The sequence below is a fragment of the Xenia sp. Carnegie-2017 genome, unplaced genomic scaffold, assembly GCF_021976095.1.
Source record: "Xenia sp. Carnegie-2017 unplaced genomic scaffold, XeniaSp_v1 HiC_scaffold_23, whole genome shotgun sequence".
Classification (NCBI taxonomy): Eukaryota; Metazoa; Cnidaria; class Anthozoa; order Malacalcyonacea; family Xeniidae; genus Xenia; species Xenia sp. Carnegie-2017.
In genome coordinates this window covers 20348582-20373723 of record NW_025813486.1, presented here as the reverse complement: position 1 = coordinate 20373723, position 25142 = coordinate 20348582, and the positions used below count along the sequence as shown (strand labels likewise).

General features: G+C 34.3%; 1 protein-coding gene across 1 annotated transcript; it reads right to left on the bottom strand.

Moving 5' to 3' along the window:
* Window positions 1-113: 113 nt before the first annotated feature.
* LOC124448797 (tetratricopeptide repeat protein 30A-like) lies at window positions 114-23957 on the bottom strand. The gene is given in 28 exon segments (XM_046999771.1): window positions 114-389; window positions 879-1008; window positions 1467-1531; window positions 1534-1544; window positions 2938-3005; window positions 3083-3118; window positions 4498-4569; window positions 4661-4723; window positions 5829-5906; window positions 7247-7316; window positions 7391-7467; window positions 7620-7685; window positions 8430-8483; window positions 10608-10673; window positions 16200-16240; window positions 16849-16897; window positions 17186-17248; window positions 17363-17412; window positions 17503-17631; window positions 18440-18544; window positions 20084-20150; window positions 21159-21227; window positions 21325-21381; window positions 21837-21914; window positions 22016-22076; window positions 22149-22219; window positions 23485-23550; window positions 23776-23957. Coding segments are annotated over 28 exon segments (1941 nt in total). The 5' UTR covers window positions 23830-23957; the 3' UTR covers window positions 114-264.
* Between the last annotated feature and the right edge of the window lie 1185 nt (window positions 23958-25142).

The window sequence follows — 25142 nt, the reverse complement described above, 5'->3', positions numbered from 1 at the left end:
CACCGGTCTATAAAAAATGAAGCTTGTTTAACGAATTTCTAGACTTTTCTAGTCTTAAAGTGTGCATGAGTTCTTTTGAACGCGGTTTGCAGTTAGTTCAAGACACTTGCACGTAGCCGGGCTGCAAAAGATCCCAAAATGGTGTTTAATAACTGCAACAAAATATTGAAAATAACGAACAGTTTTTTCATAAAGCTTTTCATTCAAACATGACAGAAAAAAATAAATAGCTTATATTACATACAAACATATAATGACAACGCTCTATTTTAGTTTCAGAAATAAACATTTCAGCAAACGAGCTTCGTAAGTGACAGTGTTTCGTCCGGGATGTAATTTTTCCTCTTCCAAAGGTTGCTCAACCAACGCGGGTATGTTTCGACCATAGACTGAAAAAACAAGGCATGTTATATTACAGCGAAAGCTGGCTATCAGTCAGGCATAGCCCTCGGGGTAACAAGACAGCAAGTTTCGTCGTGCTAGGTGAATTTCAGATGTTTAGAAATCCATTCTTTTTCTAGTTAGTGCAAACTACAATATTTACATGGCATGAACAAGTTGGTGTTCTAGCTACGCGACGCTGTCTGTTATGTAAATTAAGTTTCCAAACTGTATTTATGTGCTAAAGAAACAGAAAGACAGGAATAGAAAGGCTGCAGATGACGAATTTTTAAGGAAAATAAACAATGAAACAAATTTTACCTAAAAAGTTAATTTGTCTAGTTGTAGGATTTTTCTCAAAGAGCGGGGGGGGGCAACGAGCAAGGCATGTGGGGGTCGTGAATGTTTGGATGAGACATCTCCTTTTTTAAAAAATGTTAAGTAAATTTCCTCAGCCCCCCCCCCCACCAAAACTTCACACCTATAAGTCATATTACCTTCACAATGCTCCAAAAATTGTATAATTTCCAGAGTGATACTGTCGCGCAACATTATCATATGCTTGGCCATGTTTTCCAGAAGACTGATAAAACATCTTTTTGCATAATACCACGTGTCAGTACCAAGCTGAGAGAAAAATACAAAATACTCAGTTATATTTTTCTCATTGTGGGTAGGGCAATTAATGAAGCTGGCCTACACACCAGTTTTGCCTTTGAACGTTAGAATTATACCCTTCAAATCCTCGGGCAATATTTCTATGAAGTTTATTTGAAAGCATTTATAGTACTCAGGTAAAAAGACAAATTTTCTATTATCTTTCATCTTAAATGTTAAAAAAGTACCTTTTTGTCGTATGGTTCGACACTTTGTACAAAGTGAAAAGTTTTAACACAGCAGGAATATAGTTACAAGTAGGGAATACCTTTTTGTCGTATGGTTCGACACTTTGTACAAAGTGAAAAGTTTTAACACAGCAGGAATATAGTTAAAAGTAGGAAATACCTTTTTATCGTATGGTTCAAAACTTTGTATAAGGTGAAAAACTTTAACACAGCAGGAATATAGTTACAAGTAGGAAATACCTTTTTGTCGTATGGTTCAACACTTTTTATAATTCTGGACATTCCGAATTCGTAGTTTCCTTTGCACAATACAAAGTCCTAAAACGTAAAACATTTACATAAATTTACATAAATTTAAAATGTGACTTTGTTGGAACAATTAAAAGTGAAATAAATTATGACTTCGTAAATAAATAATTTTGTTAATAGACAGATTTTGTGAAGTGACAGATTAACACAAAACATTTCTCTCCCCTCCCGCCTCAAACAAATTATTCACTAAGCAACCTCGTCATAGCTATGTCACAAATTATTCACCTAGCAACCTCATCATAACTACATCACAAATTATTCATATAGAAACCTCATCATCACTACGTCACAAATTATACACCTTGCAACCTCATCATAACTACGTCACAAATATACCATCTTTAAAACATGCTACATAAAACTTATGACGCTACCTTACTTATGAAACACACAAACCGAATGTTTTAAATTGTAACCAACACTTTTTTTTTGTTATCAATAAAATAATTGCTGAGGGTTAGTCGAGAGATTATGGGTTGGACTGGGTCGAGTTTAAATGAAGTCAAAAATTAACAATTTCAACAACTATTGGAACTTATCAAGTATTGGATACAATAACTTTATTTAGTTAAAGCACTATGATTGGCTAGACGAAACCAATGCACGGAATTTAATTATTTGTAAGTTTTTATTCAATTTGACGGTTTCAGAGACTTTAAGAAATGAACAGTTGAGATCAGTGGCGTAACAATGGGCGGAGGCTGGTTAACATGTATTTAACCATTTATAGAGCACAGTTGGTAACAATAAAAACGAGATTTATAAAATAAACACAATAAAACGCGTGTGGTGATTGGTCTATAGCTGTGTTTGCATTAGCCAGTGCAAAACCGATCTGTGCTCAATCAACAAAATCAATCAAAGAGAATTTGCAAATCAATCATGAATACATTTTAGAGGAAAAATCAAAACATTTGTTTTAAATTTATCTGTTTCGCATCATTGCTATTTTATAAAGAATTATAAAATAAAACGCGTGGGCTGATTGGTATAAAGCTGTGTTTGCATTAGCCTGTGCAAAACAGATCTGAGCTCAACCAATCAAATCGATCAAAACAATCAATCAGTCAAAGAGAATTTGCAAATCGACCATGAATACATTTTAGAGAAAAATTAAAATGTTTGTCTTTTCGCATTTTGTTATTTTATAAAAGAAATAAAAGATGTTTTTCGTGTTTGCACTGGCTTATGAAAACCTCGGAGACGTTTGTGAGAACTCTCGAGCATGTGCAACCTTCGGTCTCGGGCTTGCACTGATCTGCTCTCGAGTTCTCTCAAAGGTCTCCTCGGTTTACATAAAACACAGTAAACATCTTTTATTTCTTAAATAAAAGATGTTTACTGTGTTTGCCTGTTTTGCCTGTGTAAACCTCGGTTTATAGAGAACTTGGAAACGCACCCGATGACTAGATTCACGATACAAAGATGATAAATTTTCTTATCCGGGTCATCGTAAGCAACTTGTTCCTAGGTTAAAAAACTTCGTGAAGAAAATATACGAACAACATGAATATTTACGACGATAATTTTGTTGAAAAACTAACCTCTTCTTTCTCAATTTTTCTCATCAACTCTTCGGCCTAAAAATAATAGCGAGAATGAAAAAGTAATAAAAATGCTTTTACCATATGGCAAGCATCACTTCCGGCAAAATAGCGCGTTTTGATAGACTCAGAAACATTGACCTGCTAGCAGAGACGAATCCAAGAATATTGTAAGTGATGGAGTTAAAGTTTGAATTACATTTTAGTGACTACTTTAGAGACGTTACCATGTCATGTCAGAGATGTTACCATGTCATGTCAGAGATGTTACCATGTCATGTCAGAGATGTTACCATGTCATGTTAGAGATGTTACCATGTCATGTCAGAGATGTTACCATGTCATGTCAGAGACGTTACCATGTCATGTCAGAGATGTTACCATGTCATGTCAGAGATGTTACCATGTCATGTTAGAGATGTTACCATATCATGTTAGAGATGTTACCATGTCATGTTAGAGAAGTTACCATGTCATGTTAGAGATGTTACCATGTCATGTCAGAGATGTTACCATGTCATGTCAGAGATGTTACCATGTCATGTCAGAGATGTTACCATGTCATGTCAGAGATGTTACCATGTCATGTCAGAGATGTTACCATGTCATGTCAGAGATGTTACCATGTCATGTCAGAGATGTTACCATGTCATGTCAGAGATGTTACCATGTCATGTCAGAGATGTTACCATGTCATGTCAGAGATGTTACCATGTCATGTCAGAGATGTTACCATGTCATGTCAGAGATGTTACCATGTCATGTCAGAGATGTTACCATGTCATGTCAGAGATGTAACCATGTCATGTCAGAGATGTTACCATGTCATGTCAGAGATGTTACCATGTCATGTCAGAGATGTTACCACGTCATGTCAGACATATTTTATTAAATTCTGCTACTGTTACGTATACCAAGTTTTGGAGATACTTTTCTGGAAGTGTGCTCCATTAAACACAAATCACAATTGCTTGGTACGTTACAAGGGAAATTGACACCCCCTTTCACACCACTTCCAAATGAATTCATCTCTGCCTGCTTGAAGCCTTGAAGATATTTTCATGCAAATATGATCTCCCTTCCTCATACACAGCAAAAGTTGAACGGTTATTAACGGTCTTCTACTTAAAAAAGATGACTAAAGAATACATAAATATAGTTTATGGGTTGGACTGGGTCGAGTTTACATGAATTCAAAAATTAACAATTTCAACAACTATTGGAACTTATAAACTATTGGATACAATAACTTTATTTAGTTAAAGCACTATGATTGGCTGGACGAAACCAATTCGCGGAATTTAATTATTTGTAACTTTTTATACAATTTTAACGTTTCAGAGAAGAAATAAACAGTTGCGATCAGTGTACTCCACTGATGTGGGACTCTATTTTACTCCATAGGACACACGTACCTCTTCATTACAACTTGTCATAATGTAAGACACACAGAGATTGGCAAGAACAATGGCGCTCACTGTAAGAATCTAAACATCACAAACTGTCCATTAATTGTGTGCATTTCAAAGTTTTGTGCACAGGTATGATAAGAAATATGCAAAAGAAATAATTTTATACATTATCGTAATGTTTCTTGACAATTGGTTCGTAAAATCCAATGGCTTCTTTGTATTTATTTTCCTAAATCATAAAAAATTGTTTATTTTTCTGATTAACAAACGACACAAAACTTTACATAATCTACGTTTGACGGATCCAATTCACTTTGATCAATGTAACCATGCTTAGGAAACAAAAATTTTGCTATTTAAATTTTATTTTCATTGAACAGAACTTTTAAAACGATAATGCATTTTTAAAACTATTTACGCACAACTCTTTGCATTCTCAAGATACCGAAGTTTTTTTAAGGTCAATTTACATAACTAGTGACGTTACACATGTCACTAATGACGTCATACGCGTCAAAAAGTTTCAACTATCCTTCAGTTTCAATTTCATCTTTTTTGATGAATTGCTTAGAAAGAATTTTATCCCATTAACATTTCCAATCAAAAGGAACTCGGCTCGGTTTAAGTCGCATTCACAAATGTTCACAAATGTTCACAAATGTTCACACATTCACAAATGTTCACAAATGTTCACAAATGTTCACAAATGTTTACACATTCACAAATGTTCCGGATTATTCACGTTCTCTTTTTGCAATTGGATGTTACCGGTTGCATGAATTGAATATCACAAGACCCTCGACATCTTGAGCATGAAAAGAGAGAAGTGTGACTAAAAAGTATAAACTGTTTAAGAAAGTACACTGTCGTTTTAAAAGTTCTGTTACATGAAAATATAATTAAACAATGTTTGTAGATGTAGATCGTCCAGGTTAGTATAATCCTGAGAAAGACTGTTGTTGTTGTTGTTGACTGACGTTTCGACAACCTTAGCGGTAGTCATCTTCAGAGTCAAATATAATTAAAACAACATAATTTATTTTCGTTTCATAGGCATTTAAATCCGAAGCGTATCGTGGAGAAAAAACAAGCTTATGATTGCTGTTCTGTTGTTTTAAATATATTTATTACATTTTATGCATGGAGAGTTGATTGAATATAACAAAACTGGTTCGTACAAGCACTAAGCAGATGTACAAACAACACGGGTTGAATTTCCGTGAAAATGTCAAGGATCAAGTTGTTCCAAAACCTGCATAAAGTGAAACGCAGCCGCACTAAACAGATGTACAAACCCCACGGGTGAAAAGTCAAAGATCAAGTTGTTACAAAACCTGCATAAAAAGCACATGAGCAACATTCAGCTTCCACACTTCATGTTCGTTACAAAATTCCACTGATTTTCGGAATATCTGAGATAGAAAAAAGATTTATTATTTATTTCTGGAGTTAGGATTGTAAATATTTAGCTACGTTCAGCTGTTTGTACCATAATCTGTTGACCTGTTGTGATATAGTCTATTGACCTGTTTATGCTATAGTCCAGGGGTCTCCAAACTTTACAGCCAGAGGGCCACATGAACTTTCATCCAGCATGTTGAGGGCCGACGAACCGTATACCGCTGGTCAAAGAGCGATGAAGAAGTATTTTACACTTCACTCTTCTTGAAATCGCCGACATTCATCATCTACTTTTCTTTTTCTTTTATGCACAAAGTTTATTTTGTTTAATGATATTATTATTTTTTTCTCAAGCGTCTCTGCGGGCCAAATTGAGAGGCCTAACGGGCCGCATCTGGCCCGGCGGCCGTAGGTTGGAGACCCCTGCAATAGTCCATTGACCTGTTTATGCTATAGTCCACTGACCTGTTTATGCTATAGTCAATTGACCTGTTTATGCTATAGTCCATTGACCTGTTTATGCTATAGTCCATTAACCTGTTTATGCTATAGTCCATTGAACTGTTTATGCTATAGTGCATTGACCTGTTTATGCTATAGTCCATTAAACTGTTTATGCTATAGTCCATTGACCTGTTTATGCTATAGTCCATTGACCTGTTAATGCTATAGTTCATTGACCTGTTTATGCTATAGTGCATTGACCTGTTTATGCTATAGTCCATTGAACTGTTTATGCTATAGTCCATTGAGCTGTTTATGCTATAGTCCATTGAACTGTTTATGCTATAGTGCATTGACCTGTTTATGCTATAGTCCATTGACCTGTTTATGCTATAGTCCATTGACCAGTTTATGCTATAGTCCATTGACCTGTTAATGCTATAGTTCATTGACCTGTTTATGCTATAGTCTATTGACCTGTTTATGCTATAGTCCATTGACCTGTTTATGCTATAGTCCATTGACCTGTTTATGCTATAGTCCATTGACCTGTTTATGCTATAGTTCATTGACCTGTTTATGCTATAGTTCATTGACCTGTTTATGCTATAGTCCATTGACCTGTTTATGCTATAGTCCATTGACCTGTTTATGCTATAGTCCATTGACCTGTTTATGCTATAGTCCATTGACCTGTTTATGCTATAGTCCATTGACCTGTTTATGCTATAGTCCATTGACCTGTTTATGCTATAGTCCATTGACCTGTTTATGCTATAGTCCATTGACCTGTTTATGCTATAGTCCATTGACCTGTTTATACTATAGTCCATTGAACTGTTTATGCTATAGTCCATTGACCTGTTAATGCTATAGTTCATTGACCTGTTAATGCTATTCTTTTTACCTTTTCAACTTGAGGGTAGTTTTCTAAATCCCAGTAAATCTTTGCTTGTGCCATCAATATTGGAATATACCTTCAAGTAAACAAAAACAATGCCATATACATACGTTGGAACATTCTACAATGGTGAGAAAAATAATTCTTCACCTCTCTAAGGCCTCGTCGTATTCATTGACAGTTTTTTTAACCGCATCGTCGTCGTGATTTTGTCTTGATTCTTGTACCTGTTTGCAAATACTACATTAAGTATTAAGTCGTTAAGAAAAAGTTTATTGACGTCGTTGATGATCGCTTTTTCTAAAATCAATGACATTACTGTCTGTCAATGACATTACTGTCAATGACATTACAAAAGAGCAAGACATAGATGGTTGACCTGTTTCGTCAATTTTCGAAGTAGTTCCGTTTGTTTCGTAGCCATTTCATCGAAACATCGAAAAGCCTGACAAGATGAAAATATAGAATAATTGGATAATATACAAAAGAGGAGAATGCAGGATATGTTGGGATGGTAGGAGAATGTGCAGGGTATGTTGGAAGAGGAGGGAGAATAAAGGACATGTTCCAATGGAGGGGAATGAGCAGGGTATGCTGGAAGAGGAAGGAGAATGCAGGACATATTGGAATGGAAGGAGAATGTGCTGGGTAGGTTGGAAGAGGAAGGAGAATGCAGGACATATTGGAATGGATAGAGAATGTGCTGGGTATGTTGGAAGAGGAAGGAGAATAAGGACATGAATGGAAGGAGAATAGAAGAGGAAGGAGAATGCAGGACATATGGAATGGAAGGAGAAAGGTTGGAAGAGGAAGGAGAATGGACATATGGAATGGATGAGAAATGTTGGAAGAGGAAGGAGAATGTGCTTGGTATGTTGGAAAAGGAAGGAGAATGCAGGATATGTTGGGATGGTAGGAGAATGTGCAGGGTATGGTGGAAGAGGAAGGAGAATGCAGGATATGTTGGGATGATAGGAGAATGTGTAGGGTATGTTGGAAGAGGAAGGAGAACAAAGGATATGTTGCAATGGAAGGAGAATGTGCAAAGTATGTTAAGAAGGAAGGATGAGATGCAACAAATAAGCCATTGATGTTCGATTTTAATAAACAAACCAAACAGAAAGCACATTTCATTTGAGCAGAACTTGTCTGAACGATTTATAATTAAGTCACTTGATTTTTCTCTTACCTCTTCTGGTGATGTCTGTCTTGTAATTGTAGCATCCAAAAACTCGTATAAGTACTAAAGACAAAAGTATATATTTACCTCACTATTCAGGGGATTATATATATATTTACGCTCTGCTCTCGCGCATCGAGCACTGTTTTTTCACGGAGAATCATTACACAAAATCTTCCTATATATATATATATATATATATATTACGCTCGCTGCGCTTGCGCAATTTGAGCGCTCTCGGATTGTGTAGAGAGTCTCAAAAAGAGACGTTCACCGCTTTCGCTTTATGCAAAGCTCACCTTTATAGGTTTGAGCACTCTGGTGACTCTACAAAACAATCCATACAATGTGGAACCGTACATCCTGTGTCCCAAGTGCAGGAGTCAACATTTTACAATGGTGACAGCCGGGAGGGCACATTGTATATACACTTTGTATATATATATATATATATATATATAAAATGAACTAAAATAAAATGGACAATTGTTTGCTGTCGCTACTCAGAGTTTCACGCCGTAGGGCGATCTTCAGGCAACTGACAGATAATATTTTATTTGCTGACTATATACATCGACTAAAAGGTGTTAAGTTACATGACGGCATGCACTAAACATATCGGAACGTTTATTTAAAATGTTCTTTTTACGTCCTTTCAGGATAAGTAGCCTTTCTTCAAGGCAAAGACGGCAGGTTCTTTGGTTTTTGTTCGGAGGTGGAAGTTGTTTGATGAAGTCCCATTTAATGTTGTAGTTACGTTTGTTTTCTTTCAGTGTCCACGTGTATTTAGAAAGTTCTGTCTCGTTGCGGTATTTAATGTTCGTAATTGATTTAATGTGGTTTCGATATCGTGTCTTAAAAGCGCATGCAGTAACACCTATGTAAGTTTTTGTTTCGTTGTTGTCAGTCGTTGTCACGTCGGCTTTGTAAATCACGTTGGGTTTCAGGCAATTGCCATTTGTCGGGCATAGATGTTTCTGTCTGCAGTTACATTTCTTTGGTGGGTTGTTCTTGTTCTGGGTTGTGTCTGGGTTAAGTCTTTTTAAAATAGTCTTGTTGTGTCTGGTTATGAAAGTTTTCATGTTTTCGCCGCAGCTGTAGCTTACGCGTATTGTGTGTCGGTTGAGATATTCAACCGACACACAATACGCGTAAGCTATTCAAGATATTCAACCGACACACAATACGCGTAAGCTACAGCTGCGGCGAAAACATGAAAACTTTCATAACCAGACACAACAAGACTATTTTAAAAAGACTTAACCCAGACACAACCCAGAACAAGAACAACCCACCAAAGAAATGTAACTGCAGACAGAAACATCTATGCCCGACAAATGGCAATTGCCTGAAACCCAACGTGATTTACAAAGCCGACGTGACAACGACTGACAACAACGAAACAAAAACTTACATAGGTGTTACTGCATGCGCTTTTAAGACACGATATCGAAACCACATTAAATCAATTACGAACATTAAATACCGCAACGAGACAGAACTTTCTAAATACACGTGGACACTGAAAGAAAACAAACGTAACTACAACATTAAATGGGACTTCATCAAACAACTTCCACCTCCGAACAAAAACCAAAGAACCTGCCGTCTTTGCCTTGAAGAAAGGCTACTTATCCTGAAAGGACGTAAAAAGAACATTTTAAATAAACGTTCCGATATGTTTAGTGCATGCCGTCATGTAACTTAACACCTTTTAGTCGATGTATATAGTCAGCAAATAAAATATTATCTGTCAGTTGCCTGAAGATCGCCCTACGGCGTGAAACTCTGAGTAGCGACAGCAAACAATTGTCCATTTTATTTTAGTTCATTTTATCTTACGCTCTTCTAATATATAGAATATTGAGCGCTCTTTTATCCAGGAATATTATCCATAATAATATTATATATATATATATATATATATATAAAGATTTTCTGATGGTGATTTTATTGTTGCTTCGAGCCTTCATCAGAATTTTAATCCTCATTCTGATGAAGGCTCGAAGCAACGAGTCGAAAGCTCAATAAAAATCACTTAAAATCCGGAGAAACTTTCATCTTTTATGTATTAAATGCCTGGATTACAAATTTTCAAACTTATATATATATATATATGTACATTTTTGAATAGCGTTGTTTTCATATTTCAATGTAAAGTGTGAAGGAAAAACCTTTTGAACTTACAGGCGTTAAAAATTTATACGTCAGGTGAGCGTTTTCGGCAAGGACATCTGCTGCCAAATCATAATACTGCAAAATTATAAAATAAAGTATTTTTACAGTTGGTTGAATTTTTTATTTGTTATAGCGTGACTTTATCTATACTCTGTAGTCTATACTATATCAACACTACCGTGACTATATTTATACTCTGTAATCTATATATATCTATACCTTATCCATACTACCGTGACTATATTTATACTTTATAATCTATATATATCTATACTTTATCTATACTACCGTGACTATATTTATACTCTATAATCTATATATATCTATACTTTAACTATACTACCGTGACTATATTTATACTCCATAATCTATACATATCTATACTTTATACTACCGTGACTATATTTATACTCTATAATCTTTATATATCTATACTTTATCTATACTACGGTGACTATATTTATACTTTATAATCTATATATATCTATACTATATCTATACTACCGTGACTATATTTATACTCTGTAATCTATATATATCTATACTTTATCCATACTACCGTGACTATATTTATACTCTATAATCTATATATATCCACTGATCTGATAATAGACTGGATATAGCTTCTATAGGAAGCAAAAGTGAAGCTTAATTATATATGCAAAATGCACTTCCGGGTACCACAAGAAATACAAATTTCTATAGAAATGTATGGCGGATAACTTTTATATACAAGGATTTTCGAATATTTAAGGCCTTTCGTGACCTTTTACTTATCTCAAACATCTGTCATGGATAAAACAAGTTGTGTTAATCAATTTGACATCAAAATGATACCGATATCTGCAAAATATCGGCGTTCGTGTTCAATTGAAAATTGCGCGTGCAAGAATCGAATTTGCCCCATCGTTGCGAAGGCAAGATAATTCACAGCTCATTTTCCAAGTTCAGAGGCAGTTATGATATGGAATGAGTTTCGATGCTTAAAAAATTCGTTTTGTACCTTTCTTTTATCATTTTTTTATTATCTAGACATTGTTGTATGTTACTTTTGCCGTGACTTCATTAGCAGGGTACTGTTGTTTTAGGAACAAGACAAATTTACTAAGCTTTCTTCCTCACTTTATTCTTATTTTCATTTCCGTTTTTATTTTACAGAGATAATTTAATCACCACGCTGTGCTAATACATTTGGACATGGCCTTCATCAATGAGTGAGTATAGTTGTTATTGACATAACATGTGCATCAATTGCATTGTATACTAAGATTCAGCAACAGAAATTGTATTCCCATGAAATAAACTACCATCAGAAGCTGAAAACACCCTCCTGCCTTGTTTCATGTTGATATAACGATAGCTGTTGGTTTGAAACAAATTACTTCTGTAGACAAAATATATACTGTGATAATTATCAAGATTATAGTAGTGCACACTGCTTTTCCATTGTTTCTGAATTTAAAGTGATTGCAATACCATACATGGCTAATTTTATAGGCAGATGCTGCCAAAGAAAACCACCTGCCCTACTTGTTAAGAAGCTGTTGGTTGAAAAAAATTATTAAAGTGAATCTGCTTTCCTGTCTTTAAAAGACATGAGTACTTTGATTCAAACCAACAGCTATTGTTATTCAAGTATGCAATGAAACAGAAAGGTGCTTTTAACTTCAGATGGCAGTTTACCACATAGGAATACAATTCCTGATGCTACGGTATAGACTGCAATTGATAAAAATGTTGGATACTTTTGTCAATAACAACCATACTTACTCATGGCTATATACAAATGCTACAGCAAGGTGTGATGATTGTATTATTTATATAAAATAAAAACAGAATTGAAAATAAGAATAAAGTGAGGAAGAAAGCTTAGTAAATTTGTCTTGTTCCTACAACAACAGTACCCAGCTAATGAAGTCACGGCAAAAGTTACATACAACAATGTCTAGATAATAAAGAATGATAAAAGAAAGGTACTAAACGAATTTTTTAAGCATCGAAACTCATTCTAGATCATAACTGCCTCTGAACTTGGAAAATAAGCTGTGAATTATCTTGCCTTCGCAACGATGGGGCAAATTCGATTCTTGCACGCGCAATTTTCAATTGAACACGAACGCCAATATTTTGCAGATATTGGTATCATTTTGATGTCAAATTGATTAACATAACTTGTTTTATACATGACAGATGTTTGAGATTAGTAAAAGGTCACGAAATGCCTTAAATATTCGAAAATCCTTGTATGTAAACGTTACCCCGCCATACATTTCTATAGAAATTTGTATTTCTTGTGGTACCCGGAAGTGCATTTTGCATATATAATTAGGCTTCACTTTTGCTTCCTATAGAAGCTATACCCAGTCTAATATCAGATCAGTGTATATATCTATACTTTATCTATACTACCGTGACTATATTTATACTTTATAATCTATATATATCTATACTTTATCTATACTACCGTGACTATATTTATACTCCATAATCTATACATATCTATACTTTATACTACCGTGACTATATTTATACTCTATAATCTTTATATATCTATACTTTATCTATACTACGGTGACTATATTTATACTCTATAATCTATATATATCTATACTTTATCCATACTACGGTGACTATATTTATACTCTGTAATCTATATATATCTATACTTTAACTATACTACCGTGACTATATTTATACTCCATAATCTATACATATCTATACTTTATACTACCGTGACTATATTTATACTCTATAATCTATATATATCTATACTTTATCTATACTACCGTGACTATATTTATACTCTATAATCTATATATATCTATACTTTATCTATACTACCGTGACTATATTTATACTCTATAATCTATATATATCTATACTTTATCCATACTACCGTGACTATATTTATACTCTGTAATCTATATATATCTATACTTTATCTATACTACGGTGACTATATTTATACTCTATAATCTATATATATCTATACTTTAACTATACTACCGTGACTATATTTATACTCTATAATCTTTATATATCCATACTTTATCTATACTACGGTGACTATATTTATACTCTGTAATCTATATATATCTATACTATATCTATACTACCGTGACTATATTTATACTCTATAATCTATATACATCTATACTTTATCTATACTACCGTGACTATATTTATACTCTATAATCTATATATATCTATACTTTATCTATACTACGGTGACTATATTTATACTCTGTAATCTATATATATCTATACTTTATCCATACTACCGTGACTATATTTATACTCTATAATCTATACATATCTATACTTTATACTACCGTGACTATATTTATACTCTATAATCTTTATATATCCATACTTTATCTATACTACCGTGACTATATTTATACTCTATAATCTATATATATCTATACTTTAACTATACTACCGTGACTATATTTATACTCTATAATCTTTATATATCCATACTTTATCTATACTACGGTGACTATATTTATACTCTGTAATCTATATATATCTATACTATATCTATACTACCGTGACTATATTTATACTTTATAATCTATATATATCTATACTTTAACTATACTACGGTGACTATATTTATACTCTATAATCTATATATATCTATACTTTATCTATACTACCGTGACTATATTTATACTCTATAATCTATATATATCTATACTTTAACTATACTACGGTGACTATATTTATACTCCATAATCTATATATATCTATACTTTATCTATACTACGGTGACTATATTTATACTCTATAATCTATATATATCTATACTTTATCTATACTACGGTGACTATATTTATACTCTATAATCTATATATATCTATACTTTATCTATACTACGGTGACTATATTTATACTCTGTAATCTATATATATCTATACTTTATCCATACTACCGTGACTATATTTATACTCTATAATCTATACATATCTATACTTTATACTACCGTGACTATATTTATACTCTATAATCTTTATATATCCATACTTTATCTATACTACGGTGACTATATTTATACTCTGTAATCTATATATATCTATACTTTATCTATACTACCGTGACTATATTTATACTTTATAATCTATATATATCTATACTTTATCTATACTACCGTGACTATATTTATACTCTATAATCTATATATATCTATACTTTATACTACCGTGACTATATTTATACTCTATAATCTATATATATCTATACTTTATCTATACTACCGTGACTATATTTATACTTTATAATCTATATATATCTATACTTTATCTATACTACCGTGACTATATTTATACTCTATAATCTATATATATCTATACTTTATCTATACTCTGTAGTCTATATTTATACTTTATAATCTATATATATCTATACTTTATCTATACTACCGTGACTATATTTATACTCTATAATCTATATATATCTATACTTTGAAAAACTTACAGATGAAAAACAACTGTATATAACTTCCTATATCTTTCTGATGAAGGCTCGAAGCACCGAGTTGAAAGCTCAATAAAATCATTTTATATACATTCCGGAGAAACTTTAATTTTTATACATTAAATATGCCTGGATTACCAATCTTTAAACTTTTATAATCTGTATATATCTATACTAAATTAAATGGTTTGAACCCGGGAGTATCGTTACATGTTTGTAAATGTCGATCGTTCAGGTTGGTATAGTCCTGAGGACTGTTTTTATTGTTGTTGACTGACGTTTCGACAACCTTAGCGGTAGTCATCTTCAGAGTCAAACTATATGTGTACTCTTATATCTATTACAAAGTTAACATAGTAGCCAACATTTATTTAGGAGCGCAGGTAGGACTGTACTAACTCCCGTTTCAAACTTCGGCTCCGGTTATTTTATAACTCGAATATTTAGTTGTGGCTGGTTAATTTTGCAAGTCACTGTTCAACAGTTTAAGATATATTATTAGTAAAATTTTTATATGTAAAGTTAAATTTCCGAACTCCGGCTTTCGATCATAAATTAGCATGTGTGAACGCAATCTAGCGTCATTACATGTTTGTCTCTGAAGATGACTGCCGCTAAGGTTGTCGAAACGTCAGTCAAATACAACAAAAACAGTCCTTCTCAGGACTATACCAACCTGGACGATCTACATTTACAAACATGTAACGATAATCCCGGGTTCAAACCATTTACTTTAATCAGGCGTCATGTTGTGTCATGCATAAAACGTTTTATTTTCATGCAAGTTTTTCAATTTTAGCCGATAGTTATCGTTCGTTGATACAAAAATGTCTTGATGGGATTCTTTTACTGAAGTCTGACAGTATTTTACAGCACAAACAGCTGCTGCCGGAGTTTTTGCCAGAAGTGAACAATCTCCCGCTCCGGCTACGGAAGGCAAAAATAACCGGGACTCCGGCCTCCGGTACTCCTGTACACAGCACTATGCGCAGGTACTGTTCTCACTATCAGTGAGTGAGCATATACAGGTTAGTAGTACATTTATGCTCCAAGGATCAAGGATATGGGAGGATCGTACTTGATATAATAAGTACAAAAGCAAAGGATATGAGAGGATCATACCTGGTATTTTATATACAAAAGCAAAAGATTCCCGAAGGTCTCTGAAATTAAAGATAATTTCAATTTTATAATGTAAACATTTGTTTCAGAAGTACGTTAAATGAAGCAAAAAATAACTGCGTAAATCTACTTCTAAACTGAGCATAAAGCCTGTTCTCCACTTGCCACGTATCGTAACGTATCGCAGCAAAACGTAACATGGCGCATGCGTGCTTGTGCATATTGACCACCAAATTCATAAGCACGCATGCGCCATGTTACGTTTTACTACGATACGTTACGATACGTGGCTAGTGGAAAACAGTTTGAAACATAAACAAATGTATATTTGTAAGCGCCAAAAACGATACGGAGTAAATAAACTGTGACATTTTTACATATATTAGAATTAGTTTTAGCGCGTTGATTGTTGAGAGTGTTGCAACGAATAGTGAAAAAAATAAAATCAGCAGATGATGTAGGTGTACTCGTCCTTTGTTAAAGTGTTTTGCTTAGCTGTGACAAATATCTCAATGAAAACAAAAAAACAAAAAACCAGCATATGGTTTAGGTGTAAATGTACTTTGTTTTAGCGTGTTGATTAACTGTGATAATGTTTCAATAAAAATCAAAAAACATAAACCAGCAGATGGTGCAGGTGTAATTATACCTGGCGGAAAAGGATTTTGTTGTAAAAGAAATTGCAGCTTTTCGAAACCCTAAAAAACCCAGAAAGATCGATGTGATTCAACAGTCGACACGATCAAACGGTAAGATTTATTTCAGACGTGAAAAGAGAAAATTAATTTAAAGCCGTCTTCAGAGAGATAAAAAAATAATTTAAGAGTACTTAGTCGGCATGCCTTCATGTTTACAGACGGTCACAAATTAGTTGAAGCAGGTGTTTAATTTTGCTGTTTTGGATATAAGGAAAGTGGATAGAGAGTTCGTTTCATAATACTTTTCTATAATTCAAACCACCTTTATTAATGCTAACAATTCCTTACCGCAGTCGGATTTGCTTCCATATTCATGAGAGCTTGATTGTGCAATGTAACCGCGTCTAGCTCCTGTAAGACAAGAATTAAATCTTGCTCATCAAAAGTTAACCTTCAGTATGAACATGTTTATCTAAAGGCAACCTTCAGTTTCTTCTCGAGAACTCACGTTGTATATTTACTTACGTTTTCAGATCTTGGGGGCATGTCGGTGAGAGCTTCTTGTGCGGCCTCATCTATGGCGGGAAATGAGGTAATTGATATTGCTTGATTGCAGACAGCCAATCAAATGTAAGACAACACGTCATTCCTTCAACTGTACTTACAGTTTTTCAATTGATATTCGATTGCAGCCTTTAGATTGAACGCTTCAACTAGAGCAGTTTCATGAAGGACTTTAGTGTTACCGACACTTCGGACTTCGATACCTTCGGTTGTCATGCCAACACTGAGCTCTATGTATAAAAATCAATAGAATATAAAGTTGAATGAACTAAAGTTTTCGACGTAAAATAATACACAATACCAGTCTACCACAGTAAAATAATATAAAGTAATAAGTAAGTAATATAAAGATAGTGTATTATCGCAGGGGGAGGGGTACATTTATATATGTATGTCTTGCCGTACTAAATTCCTTTCAAATCCATTGTTTTATACGGATTATAACATGTATACATGAATATGTGTCCTCCAATATAGCAATGTATTACATTGCAACCGTGTGTCAGAAGCTCTAGAGTAAGAGCTAGTAGTGCGGCTTGCACCCCCTGAGTGCAGATTTTATCCCCCTCCATTATTTGCTCAAAATGTTCATCATTTTAAAGGAAACGTATCTTTTGCCTCGTAAGCATGTTTCTAGCACATTAGCTAATAGCTATATTGTATGCTGTAGCGCTGTCTGCAGCCTGCAAGTTTTAGTCCTGCAGTCAACCCGCAAGTCTTGGTCCTGCAGCAAACCCGCAAGTTTTGCTCCTGCAGCAAACCCGCAAGTTTTGCTCCAGCAGCCAGCCCGCAAGTCTTGCTCCTGCAACCAGCCCGCAAGTTTTAGTCCTGCTATGTATATTTCACAACATTTTCATTAGGAATCTGTTGTTAAAACATAAGTAAACACATAAAAATTCGCATAACACGACAAAATTTGCGGGCATTTTATGTTTGTGTGATCCGTGTTGTCAGCAATATCACATACGCCAAATTGTAAACTTTAAATTCTTTGTTTTGGTAAAAACAGCAACGTTTATCGTTGAACTAAATGATTACCTGGATGTTCACGAATTCCCTTCTCAATAATATCAGCAATATGCTTTAAGGCAGGTGCATATTGCTTCATACTGTAGTAACATAAAGCAATGTTATACGAGAGATCTGCAAACAATAAAAACAAAAGAGATATAACTTCTAAAATGGAGATAAGATTTTCCTAGAGAGCAATTGTTTTTGATGAAAAATGATGATGCATTATGAATGTGACTTCACTGGCAAGGTTGTTGAAGAGTCTAGTCTTATCAACAATAAGCTAATCATGTGATTGGTTGGTCAAATGATTTACCATGATTTCCGGTTAATAACAAAGGGATTATTAAGCCCTTAATAACCGAGCGCGAGGTCTTTACGGAGACTCAGTAAAGACCGAGAAAGCGAGGTTATTAAAAGGTTTATTATATGGCATTATTTGACCTGAAACGAAGCTTACTTTCTTTCTCGTCTTTGCTGTTTTCTACGGGTTGGCTTTCACTTTTCTAGTTTTCGTCCATAAAAAATAAATCGTTTAAATTGGGATCGTCTGAATAGTCTAACTGTTTTCAAAGTGTTTTTCCTTCGAATCACATTCATAAATGTTTTTTTGTTTTGTTTATTTTGCGTTTTGCTGTTTGCATTACGAAGTTGTTTACATTTGACTGTAAAATTACGTCTTTTGGACCGTGGTCGATTACGGGAAAATAATGGACCAGCAAAAATGTTTCTGAGCCAATCAAAGCACGCCATTTTGCCGGAAGTGACGCTTGCCATATAATAATAGTTGATTAACTTCATTGTGGTAAAAATTATTGTTAGCGCGGGTTTTTAGGAGGTTAGTGTAATTTGGTAAATTTTTAAGACAATATGAGATTCAGGCATGGGACGTAAGACTTTCATTTCACTATATTATTAAGAATTGTTTAGTGGGGATAATTAAGCAAAAACGAACGTGGAACAGACAAATTTCAACTCAAGTTATGACTTGCACAAAATTATTGTAACGTCAGACAACAAAAACGCAGACAGTTCTTCTAAGAGTTGTCTATACATAAATGATCTAAATCTAGCAGTGCTGCCACTCGTAGGGGAAATCCCCTACAGTAAGGGGGTTTAGTGGTTTGTAGGTGGTAGGGGAAACCTACGGGGGAAACTGTAAAATGTATGGGGATTGTAGGGAGAAAAGACAATCGTTTAAAAATGAGCCTCATTTTTGCCCAAAATACTGTTTTCTTCCTGTGTTCTCACCATTTAGCAAGTGATTGTAACAGAATCTTTCTTTTGGCACATTTTGTGACCATATATGGCAATAGAAGATCAGCAATTTAGATAAACTCAGTGTGTCATTTGCACCACCTGCATGTCATCACTTCCTATGTCAAATTCTAACTTTGTCGTCTAGATGTTTTTAGTTTTTCTATAAACCTTTTTTTGTATGCATTTTTTAAAAACAGACTAAAAAATTCAATTGTCCCACCCGACGTAGGTATATAATAGGGGGATATGTTGCTGTGTAGGGGAAAAGTAGGGGAAAACAAGGAAAATCATAGTAGGGGGAGGTAGGGGGAAAATAAAGTTTTGGTAGGTGAAATGTGCATACACAGAGTGGCAACACTGATCTAGCTACAAACACGTAATTTAAGACAAGTTACAATGTACATTACAAACCAGCCTGATAACCAAGAATGTTCATTGCAGTGGTGAACTTTTGACATGCTTCTGAGTAACGTTCTTCCTAAATAGACAGGCATGATGATGGAGTCAGAACCATTCAAATCATCGCAACACTACGATACAAAATAGAGATCTTAATTTAGAGTCTAACAGTATGATATGTCTACATTGTAAATTGTAGAGATGGCAATTTAAGTGGAATAGTACAATACACGTGAAATGGTTATTTTAAAAGTATGTAGATATATATGTATATGTTATTTATCGGCTCTGAGGTCCGTACTGAAAAAATATACTTTTTAAGTACGGAGCAACCTAAAAGGTAAATAACATGTCAATTTTCTTTTTATAACGAATAACTTTGCGTCGTAAAATGGCTGCATAATGTGGCTTCTTCTTGAGACTAAAGTTCATTTCGTTTGTATAGTAAAATTCACAAAAATACCATTAGAATAAATTTTCCTTTCTCCTGCAACAATTCACGTGCCTCACAAATCAATTTTACGTGCCTCACAAATCAATTTTACGTGCCTCACAAATCAATTTTACGTGCCTCACAAATCAATTTTACGTGCCTCACAAATCAATTTTACGTGCCTCACAAATCAAATTTACGTGACTCACAAATCAATTTTACGTGCCTCACAAATTAATTTTACGTGCCTGCATAATATAGCGAACTGCGGGACCGTTGTTGCCGGAAAATGTTTGAGGTTGGTTGAAAAAAACTTTGGTTAAAAGTACAAAAGTTAGAATCCTCATAGAAAAGAAACAGGATCGACAAAGAAAGGGAAAATAGAAAGGTAGAATAAGCTTCAGGCAGACTGCCTGCCTGTCGCAGCATTTCTTCATTTACTGTATTTAAATAGCAGCAAGTGATGCAAATGTGATTTCATTTATATTGGGTAAGTGAAAATTCCAACGAGGCGTTTTCTAGCGGAAATATTTTCATTGGCGCTATGATCTCATGAAATAAATATTTTATGCAACCCTGGAATCTTAAAAATTAAACTTTCACTTTGTAAACAAATTTATTGTAAAAAGCCGCTTGCTGCTGCAGCCAATTTACCTTATACAGTAAGCAGCCAAGGTTTATTTCAACATCAGGATCATCACCTGGGCATTGTTCAACCATGCTCTAGAAATGAATTTTGGTCAGAGCAAAGTTATAATTGAATATTGAAGTGCTGTGAGAAGTGATTGCCATTTGTGGTCATATTTATGTTAGACATTACCTTAGCTCCTTGCAAATCCTCTTCGCCATATTTTATAGCAGCTTGTAGTTTCAAAACCTGCAACATTTATGGTAGGGTATGTTGTTGTTGCCATGACAATAATGCATGTAACATACAAAACGGGGGTACCGCTCAAGTACTGTCTTGTCCGATTAAGATTTGAGGTTGGATTAAGATAAGAGTTTAGATTAAGATTTGCGGTAGTATAAAGGTAAGAGTTTGGATTATGATTTGAGATTGGATTAAGATGAAGTTGGATTAAGATAAGAGGTTGGATAAAGATTTGAGGTTGGACTGAGATTTGAACTCGGATTAAGATTTGAAATTTGGATTAAGATGAAGTTGGATTAAGACAAGAGGTTGGACAAAGATTTGAGATTGGATTAAGATGAAGTTGAGTTAAGACAACAGGTTGGATAACATGTTGCATTAAAATAAGAGATCAAATTAAGTTTTGATGTTTGATTAAGACAAGGATAAAGATCTAAATGTTCGAAGGTCATGCTTTTAACCTGTGATTTATAAGCTGGATTCTCGATTTGAAAAGTTGCCTTTGTTGCTTCTGGATACTTGAATGCCTTGTATAAAGACTACAGTAAAGATGTTATACAGACAGGTTAAACATTGGAAATAATAGAACTTTTGTAGTTGGTTGAATTGAAAAATTTATCTTTCACTAGAAGTCATTTACCTGTGCATATGCAAGTTTATATTCGTCCATTTCAGGATTTGTTTCGACAAGCTGCTCATAGCTTAAACAAACAAATATCATTATAAATTTATATCAATCAAAACAATTTAAGTCAATGTATTTTCCTTTCTACCATTCAGAAGCATTTTCAAAATTTTGAACTTGAAAATGACAGTAACCCAACAGAGAGAGTGCGGCACGAGACTAAAAGATCGAAACAAAAATTATAAAGCAAATGTGAAATGTGAGAGTTATTTTTTGGGGTTTTTGCCCAGGGGTTCAAATTAGTGCAGAAAATTGATATTTTCAAAAGCAAATTATTTTATTTTGCAAATGACAACATAGAATTTTCAAACATTGTACATATGAATGATATATTGTTCACTAATAATTTAGTTTGTCAAACAATTGTCGTCGAAATAATGAAAAGTCTCATGTAGATGTTTCATGTCTTCTTACTTAAGAAGCACATAACGTAACAAACATGACACAACATCTAAAATCTCACAAATGTCCCATAGAAATAGAATGTAAGTCTATTTATGAATTTTACAAAGGGAATTGAATATTTATGTAAAGGTAAATACATGAAAAATCTGCTAACCAAGAGGTTCAACATAAATATTTGATGAAACAAACATCTGTTATTTTGTTTCCCATTTTTACCTATTTGACTTTGTTTGCATTAAACTACAAACTTTGCATAGACCACAGGGGTGGGCGGAAATTTTCAAATAACAATTTCCAATTTTCACCCTGATATTCACAACATTCTTTTTAATGAGGCAATAACCACCTGCTTTGAATAACAGCAGTATTGTTTATTGTGAAGGGAATCGTGGGAACTTGTTTTGTTATTTTGCTGGGCTTTAATGCAATGATATGAGTGACTCACTGGACCGAGATTGAACAATGCAGTGTTGCATTGAAGAAAAATGGCAAGATGTGTAGCTCCTAAGGTACGATGGGCTGACATGTGTAGTTGATCTATAAATATTCAATTGTTTATTAAGTATTGCATACTTAATATTGGTCTGAAAAAAACTTGTACAACATTCTCATAAATTTTATTTGTTTTTGAATTATTTAAGTGATGATGCAATTTCACGATGCATATTTCAAATATATATTTCAGGAACAAAAACTTATGGTGTTTGGGGTGTTGATCACCCAAAGATGACCTCTGTGTTATAGGTGGACAAATTTCCTAAGTCCTTACTTGTGAGCAAAGTGTACCAACTAAGCTAAAAATTCAGAAAAATAATGTGTATCATGACTTTCTGGTCACTCTTTTAGTCAGAGCCATTCTGAAAACATTATTGGGGAGTGCTTATTCATATATTCTGATGTGTCTTGCTTAAATACTTTCAGTGAATTGCTTTCAAAATAATAAGTCTGGCAAAACTGAAGATATGAATGAAGCACTCCCCCTCAATTAAGTTTCTAGGTAGAGCCCTGCTTTTCATTACCTTTGGATGGTTTTCAAGTTCCAGTGACAGATAATTAATGGCATCGTCAAATTTTTGATCCTTAATCTGAATAGTTAAACAATGCATGTTAGATAATTGAGCGTGCTATTGTCTTGGGTAGTTCTTTAGTAAAACATTCAGTGTTATGTGTTCAAGTCTGTTTGTTTTATCATCGTTGATTCGTACTTACACATAGTGCGGGAACCAAAACCAGAATCACACAAAAATCGACCTGATATACATCGTAATTCATATATTTTGATGTTTTGTAAAAGTTTGTAAAATACTAACCATGGAGTAAATTGACGAAGTATACTCTCCATCCTTGATTTTAGAGATGTCCATTATGCTTGAACTGCAAAAACAAACATGTTTTCAAAGAAAATTACCGATAATTTTCAGCAAGATGTCTGTCAGTCCTTGGAGATTGTAGTAGATGTTTTTGTTGTCCGTGTCTAGGTCGAGTTTCGTCCCTTGGAAGATAGTTCCGGTGGTATACTAAGACCCAGTACCTGGGTCCGTTTGTAGGGAGAAATGAGAATTGCGCCAGTAATTACATAAACGGACGAAGTCAAGCGAAATTTCTATGACTTTTAGACAATTTCTTTTGTTATTTGCGATTATAATTTGACTATCAATGCTTCCCAACACCCAGCCTGAAAAGAAAAGATAAGGGTAATTGCTTCCCTCTGTACAAACAGTGATCTAGACGCGTAAGAACTGCAAGTTCAGTTTTGCTATGTATATTTTACGGGAAAAAAAGTTAAAAACTTCACCGCAGGACGAAACAATCGGTTTGCTACGGCAGCTGAGTACTTGATGCACTTTACGGTCTTTACCCTTACACCGCTGTACATCACCATTAATGTCATTTATTATTCACTATAAAAGCAATCTCGCTTTTGATTGGTGGGTCAACTATCTGTAAATAATTCTCGATATCTGCAATTCTCAGTATTGCCAGATCGTGAACAAAGTTCACAGAGTTGTGAACTTTTAGCTCTCTTCATGAACATTATGAATTTGTGAACTTTTTGTGAACTTTTCAAAATTTTATGAATTTTTGTATTTTCAAAGAAAGTATAGACAAATCATAGTTCAATGACTGGGCAATCTCCACAGCTCGACAATTCTTTTAAAACAACGAGGATTTTCAAGTTAATCCGATGTTTTCCGAGCTATTCCAAGGTCTCCGAAGATTTCTAGAGGGCCCTGGTCACAACCAACACAAGTAAACAATTTCTGTCAGCACTGTAAAGTTACGTGCAAACTAGCTCAACATGTTCACTAAAACATTTTAGACTCAATATGTTGAGCGCATTAGCACAACCTGTTGAGCGGTGTGTTGAAAGGTGTTGAGCGGTGTAGAGAGGTGTTGAGAGGTGTTGAGCGTCGTTGAGAGGTGTTGAGCGTTGTTGAGAGGTGTTGAGCGTTGTTGAGAGAAGTTTGAACAAGTTTTCTTTGTTCCGCGCTCATCGACGCGTGTCTAAACATTGTTTAGTTCGTTTGCACAGCTCACTCTAAAATGTTGAGCTAACGCATGCGCTAACTGCGGCGTATATTATTGTAAAAATGGCGTCACTGAGCTATGTATGTATTTATAGTTCCCACCGTTGCTAAGCATCGTGGAATGTTTTATCTCATAGGCTCAACATTGC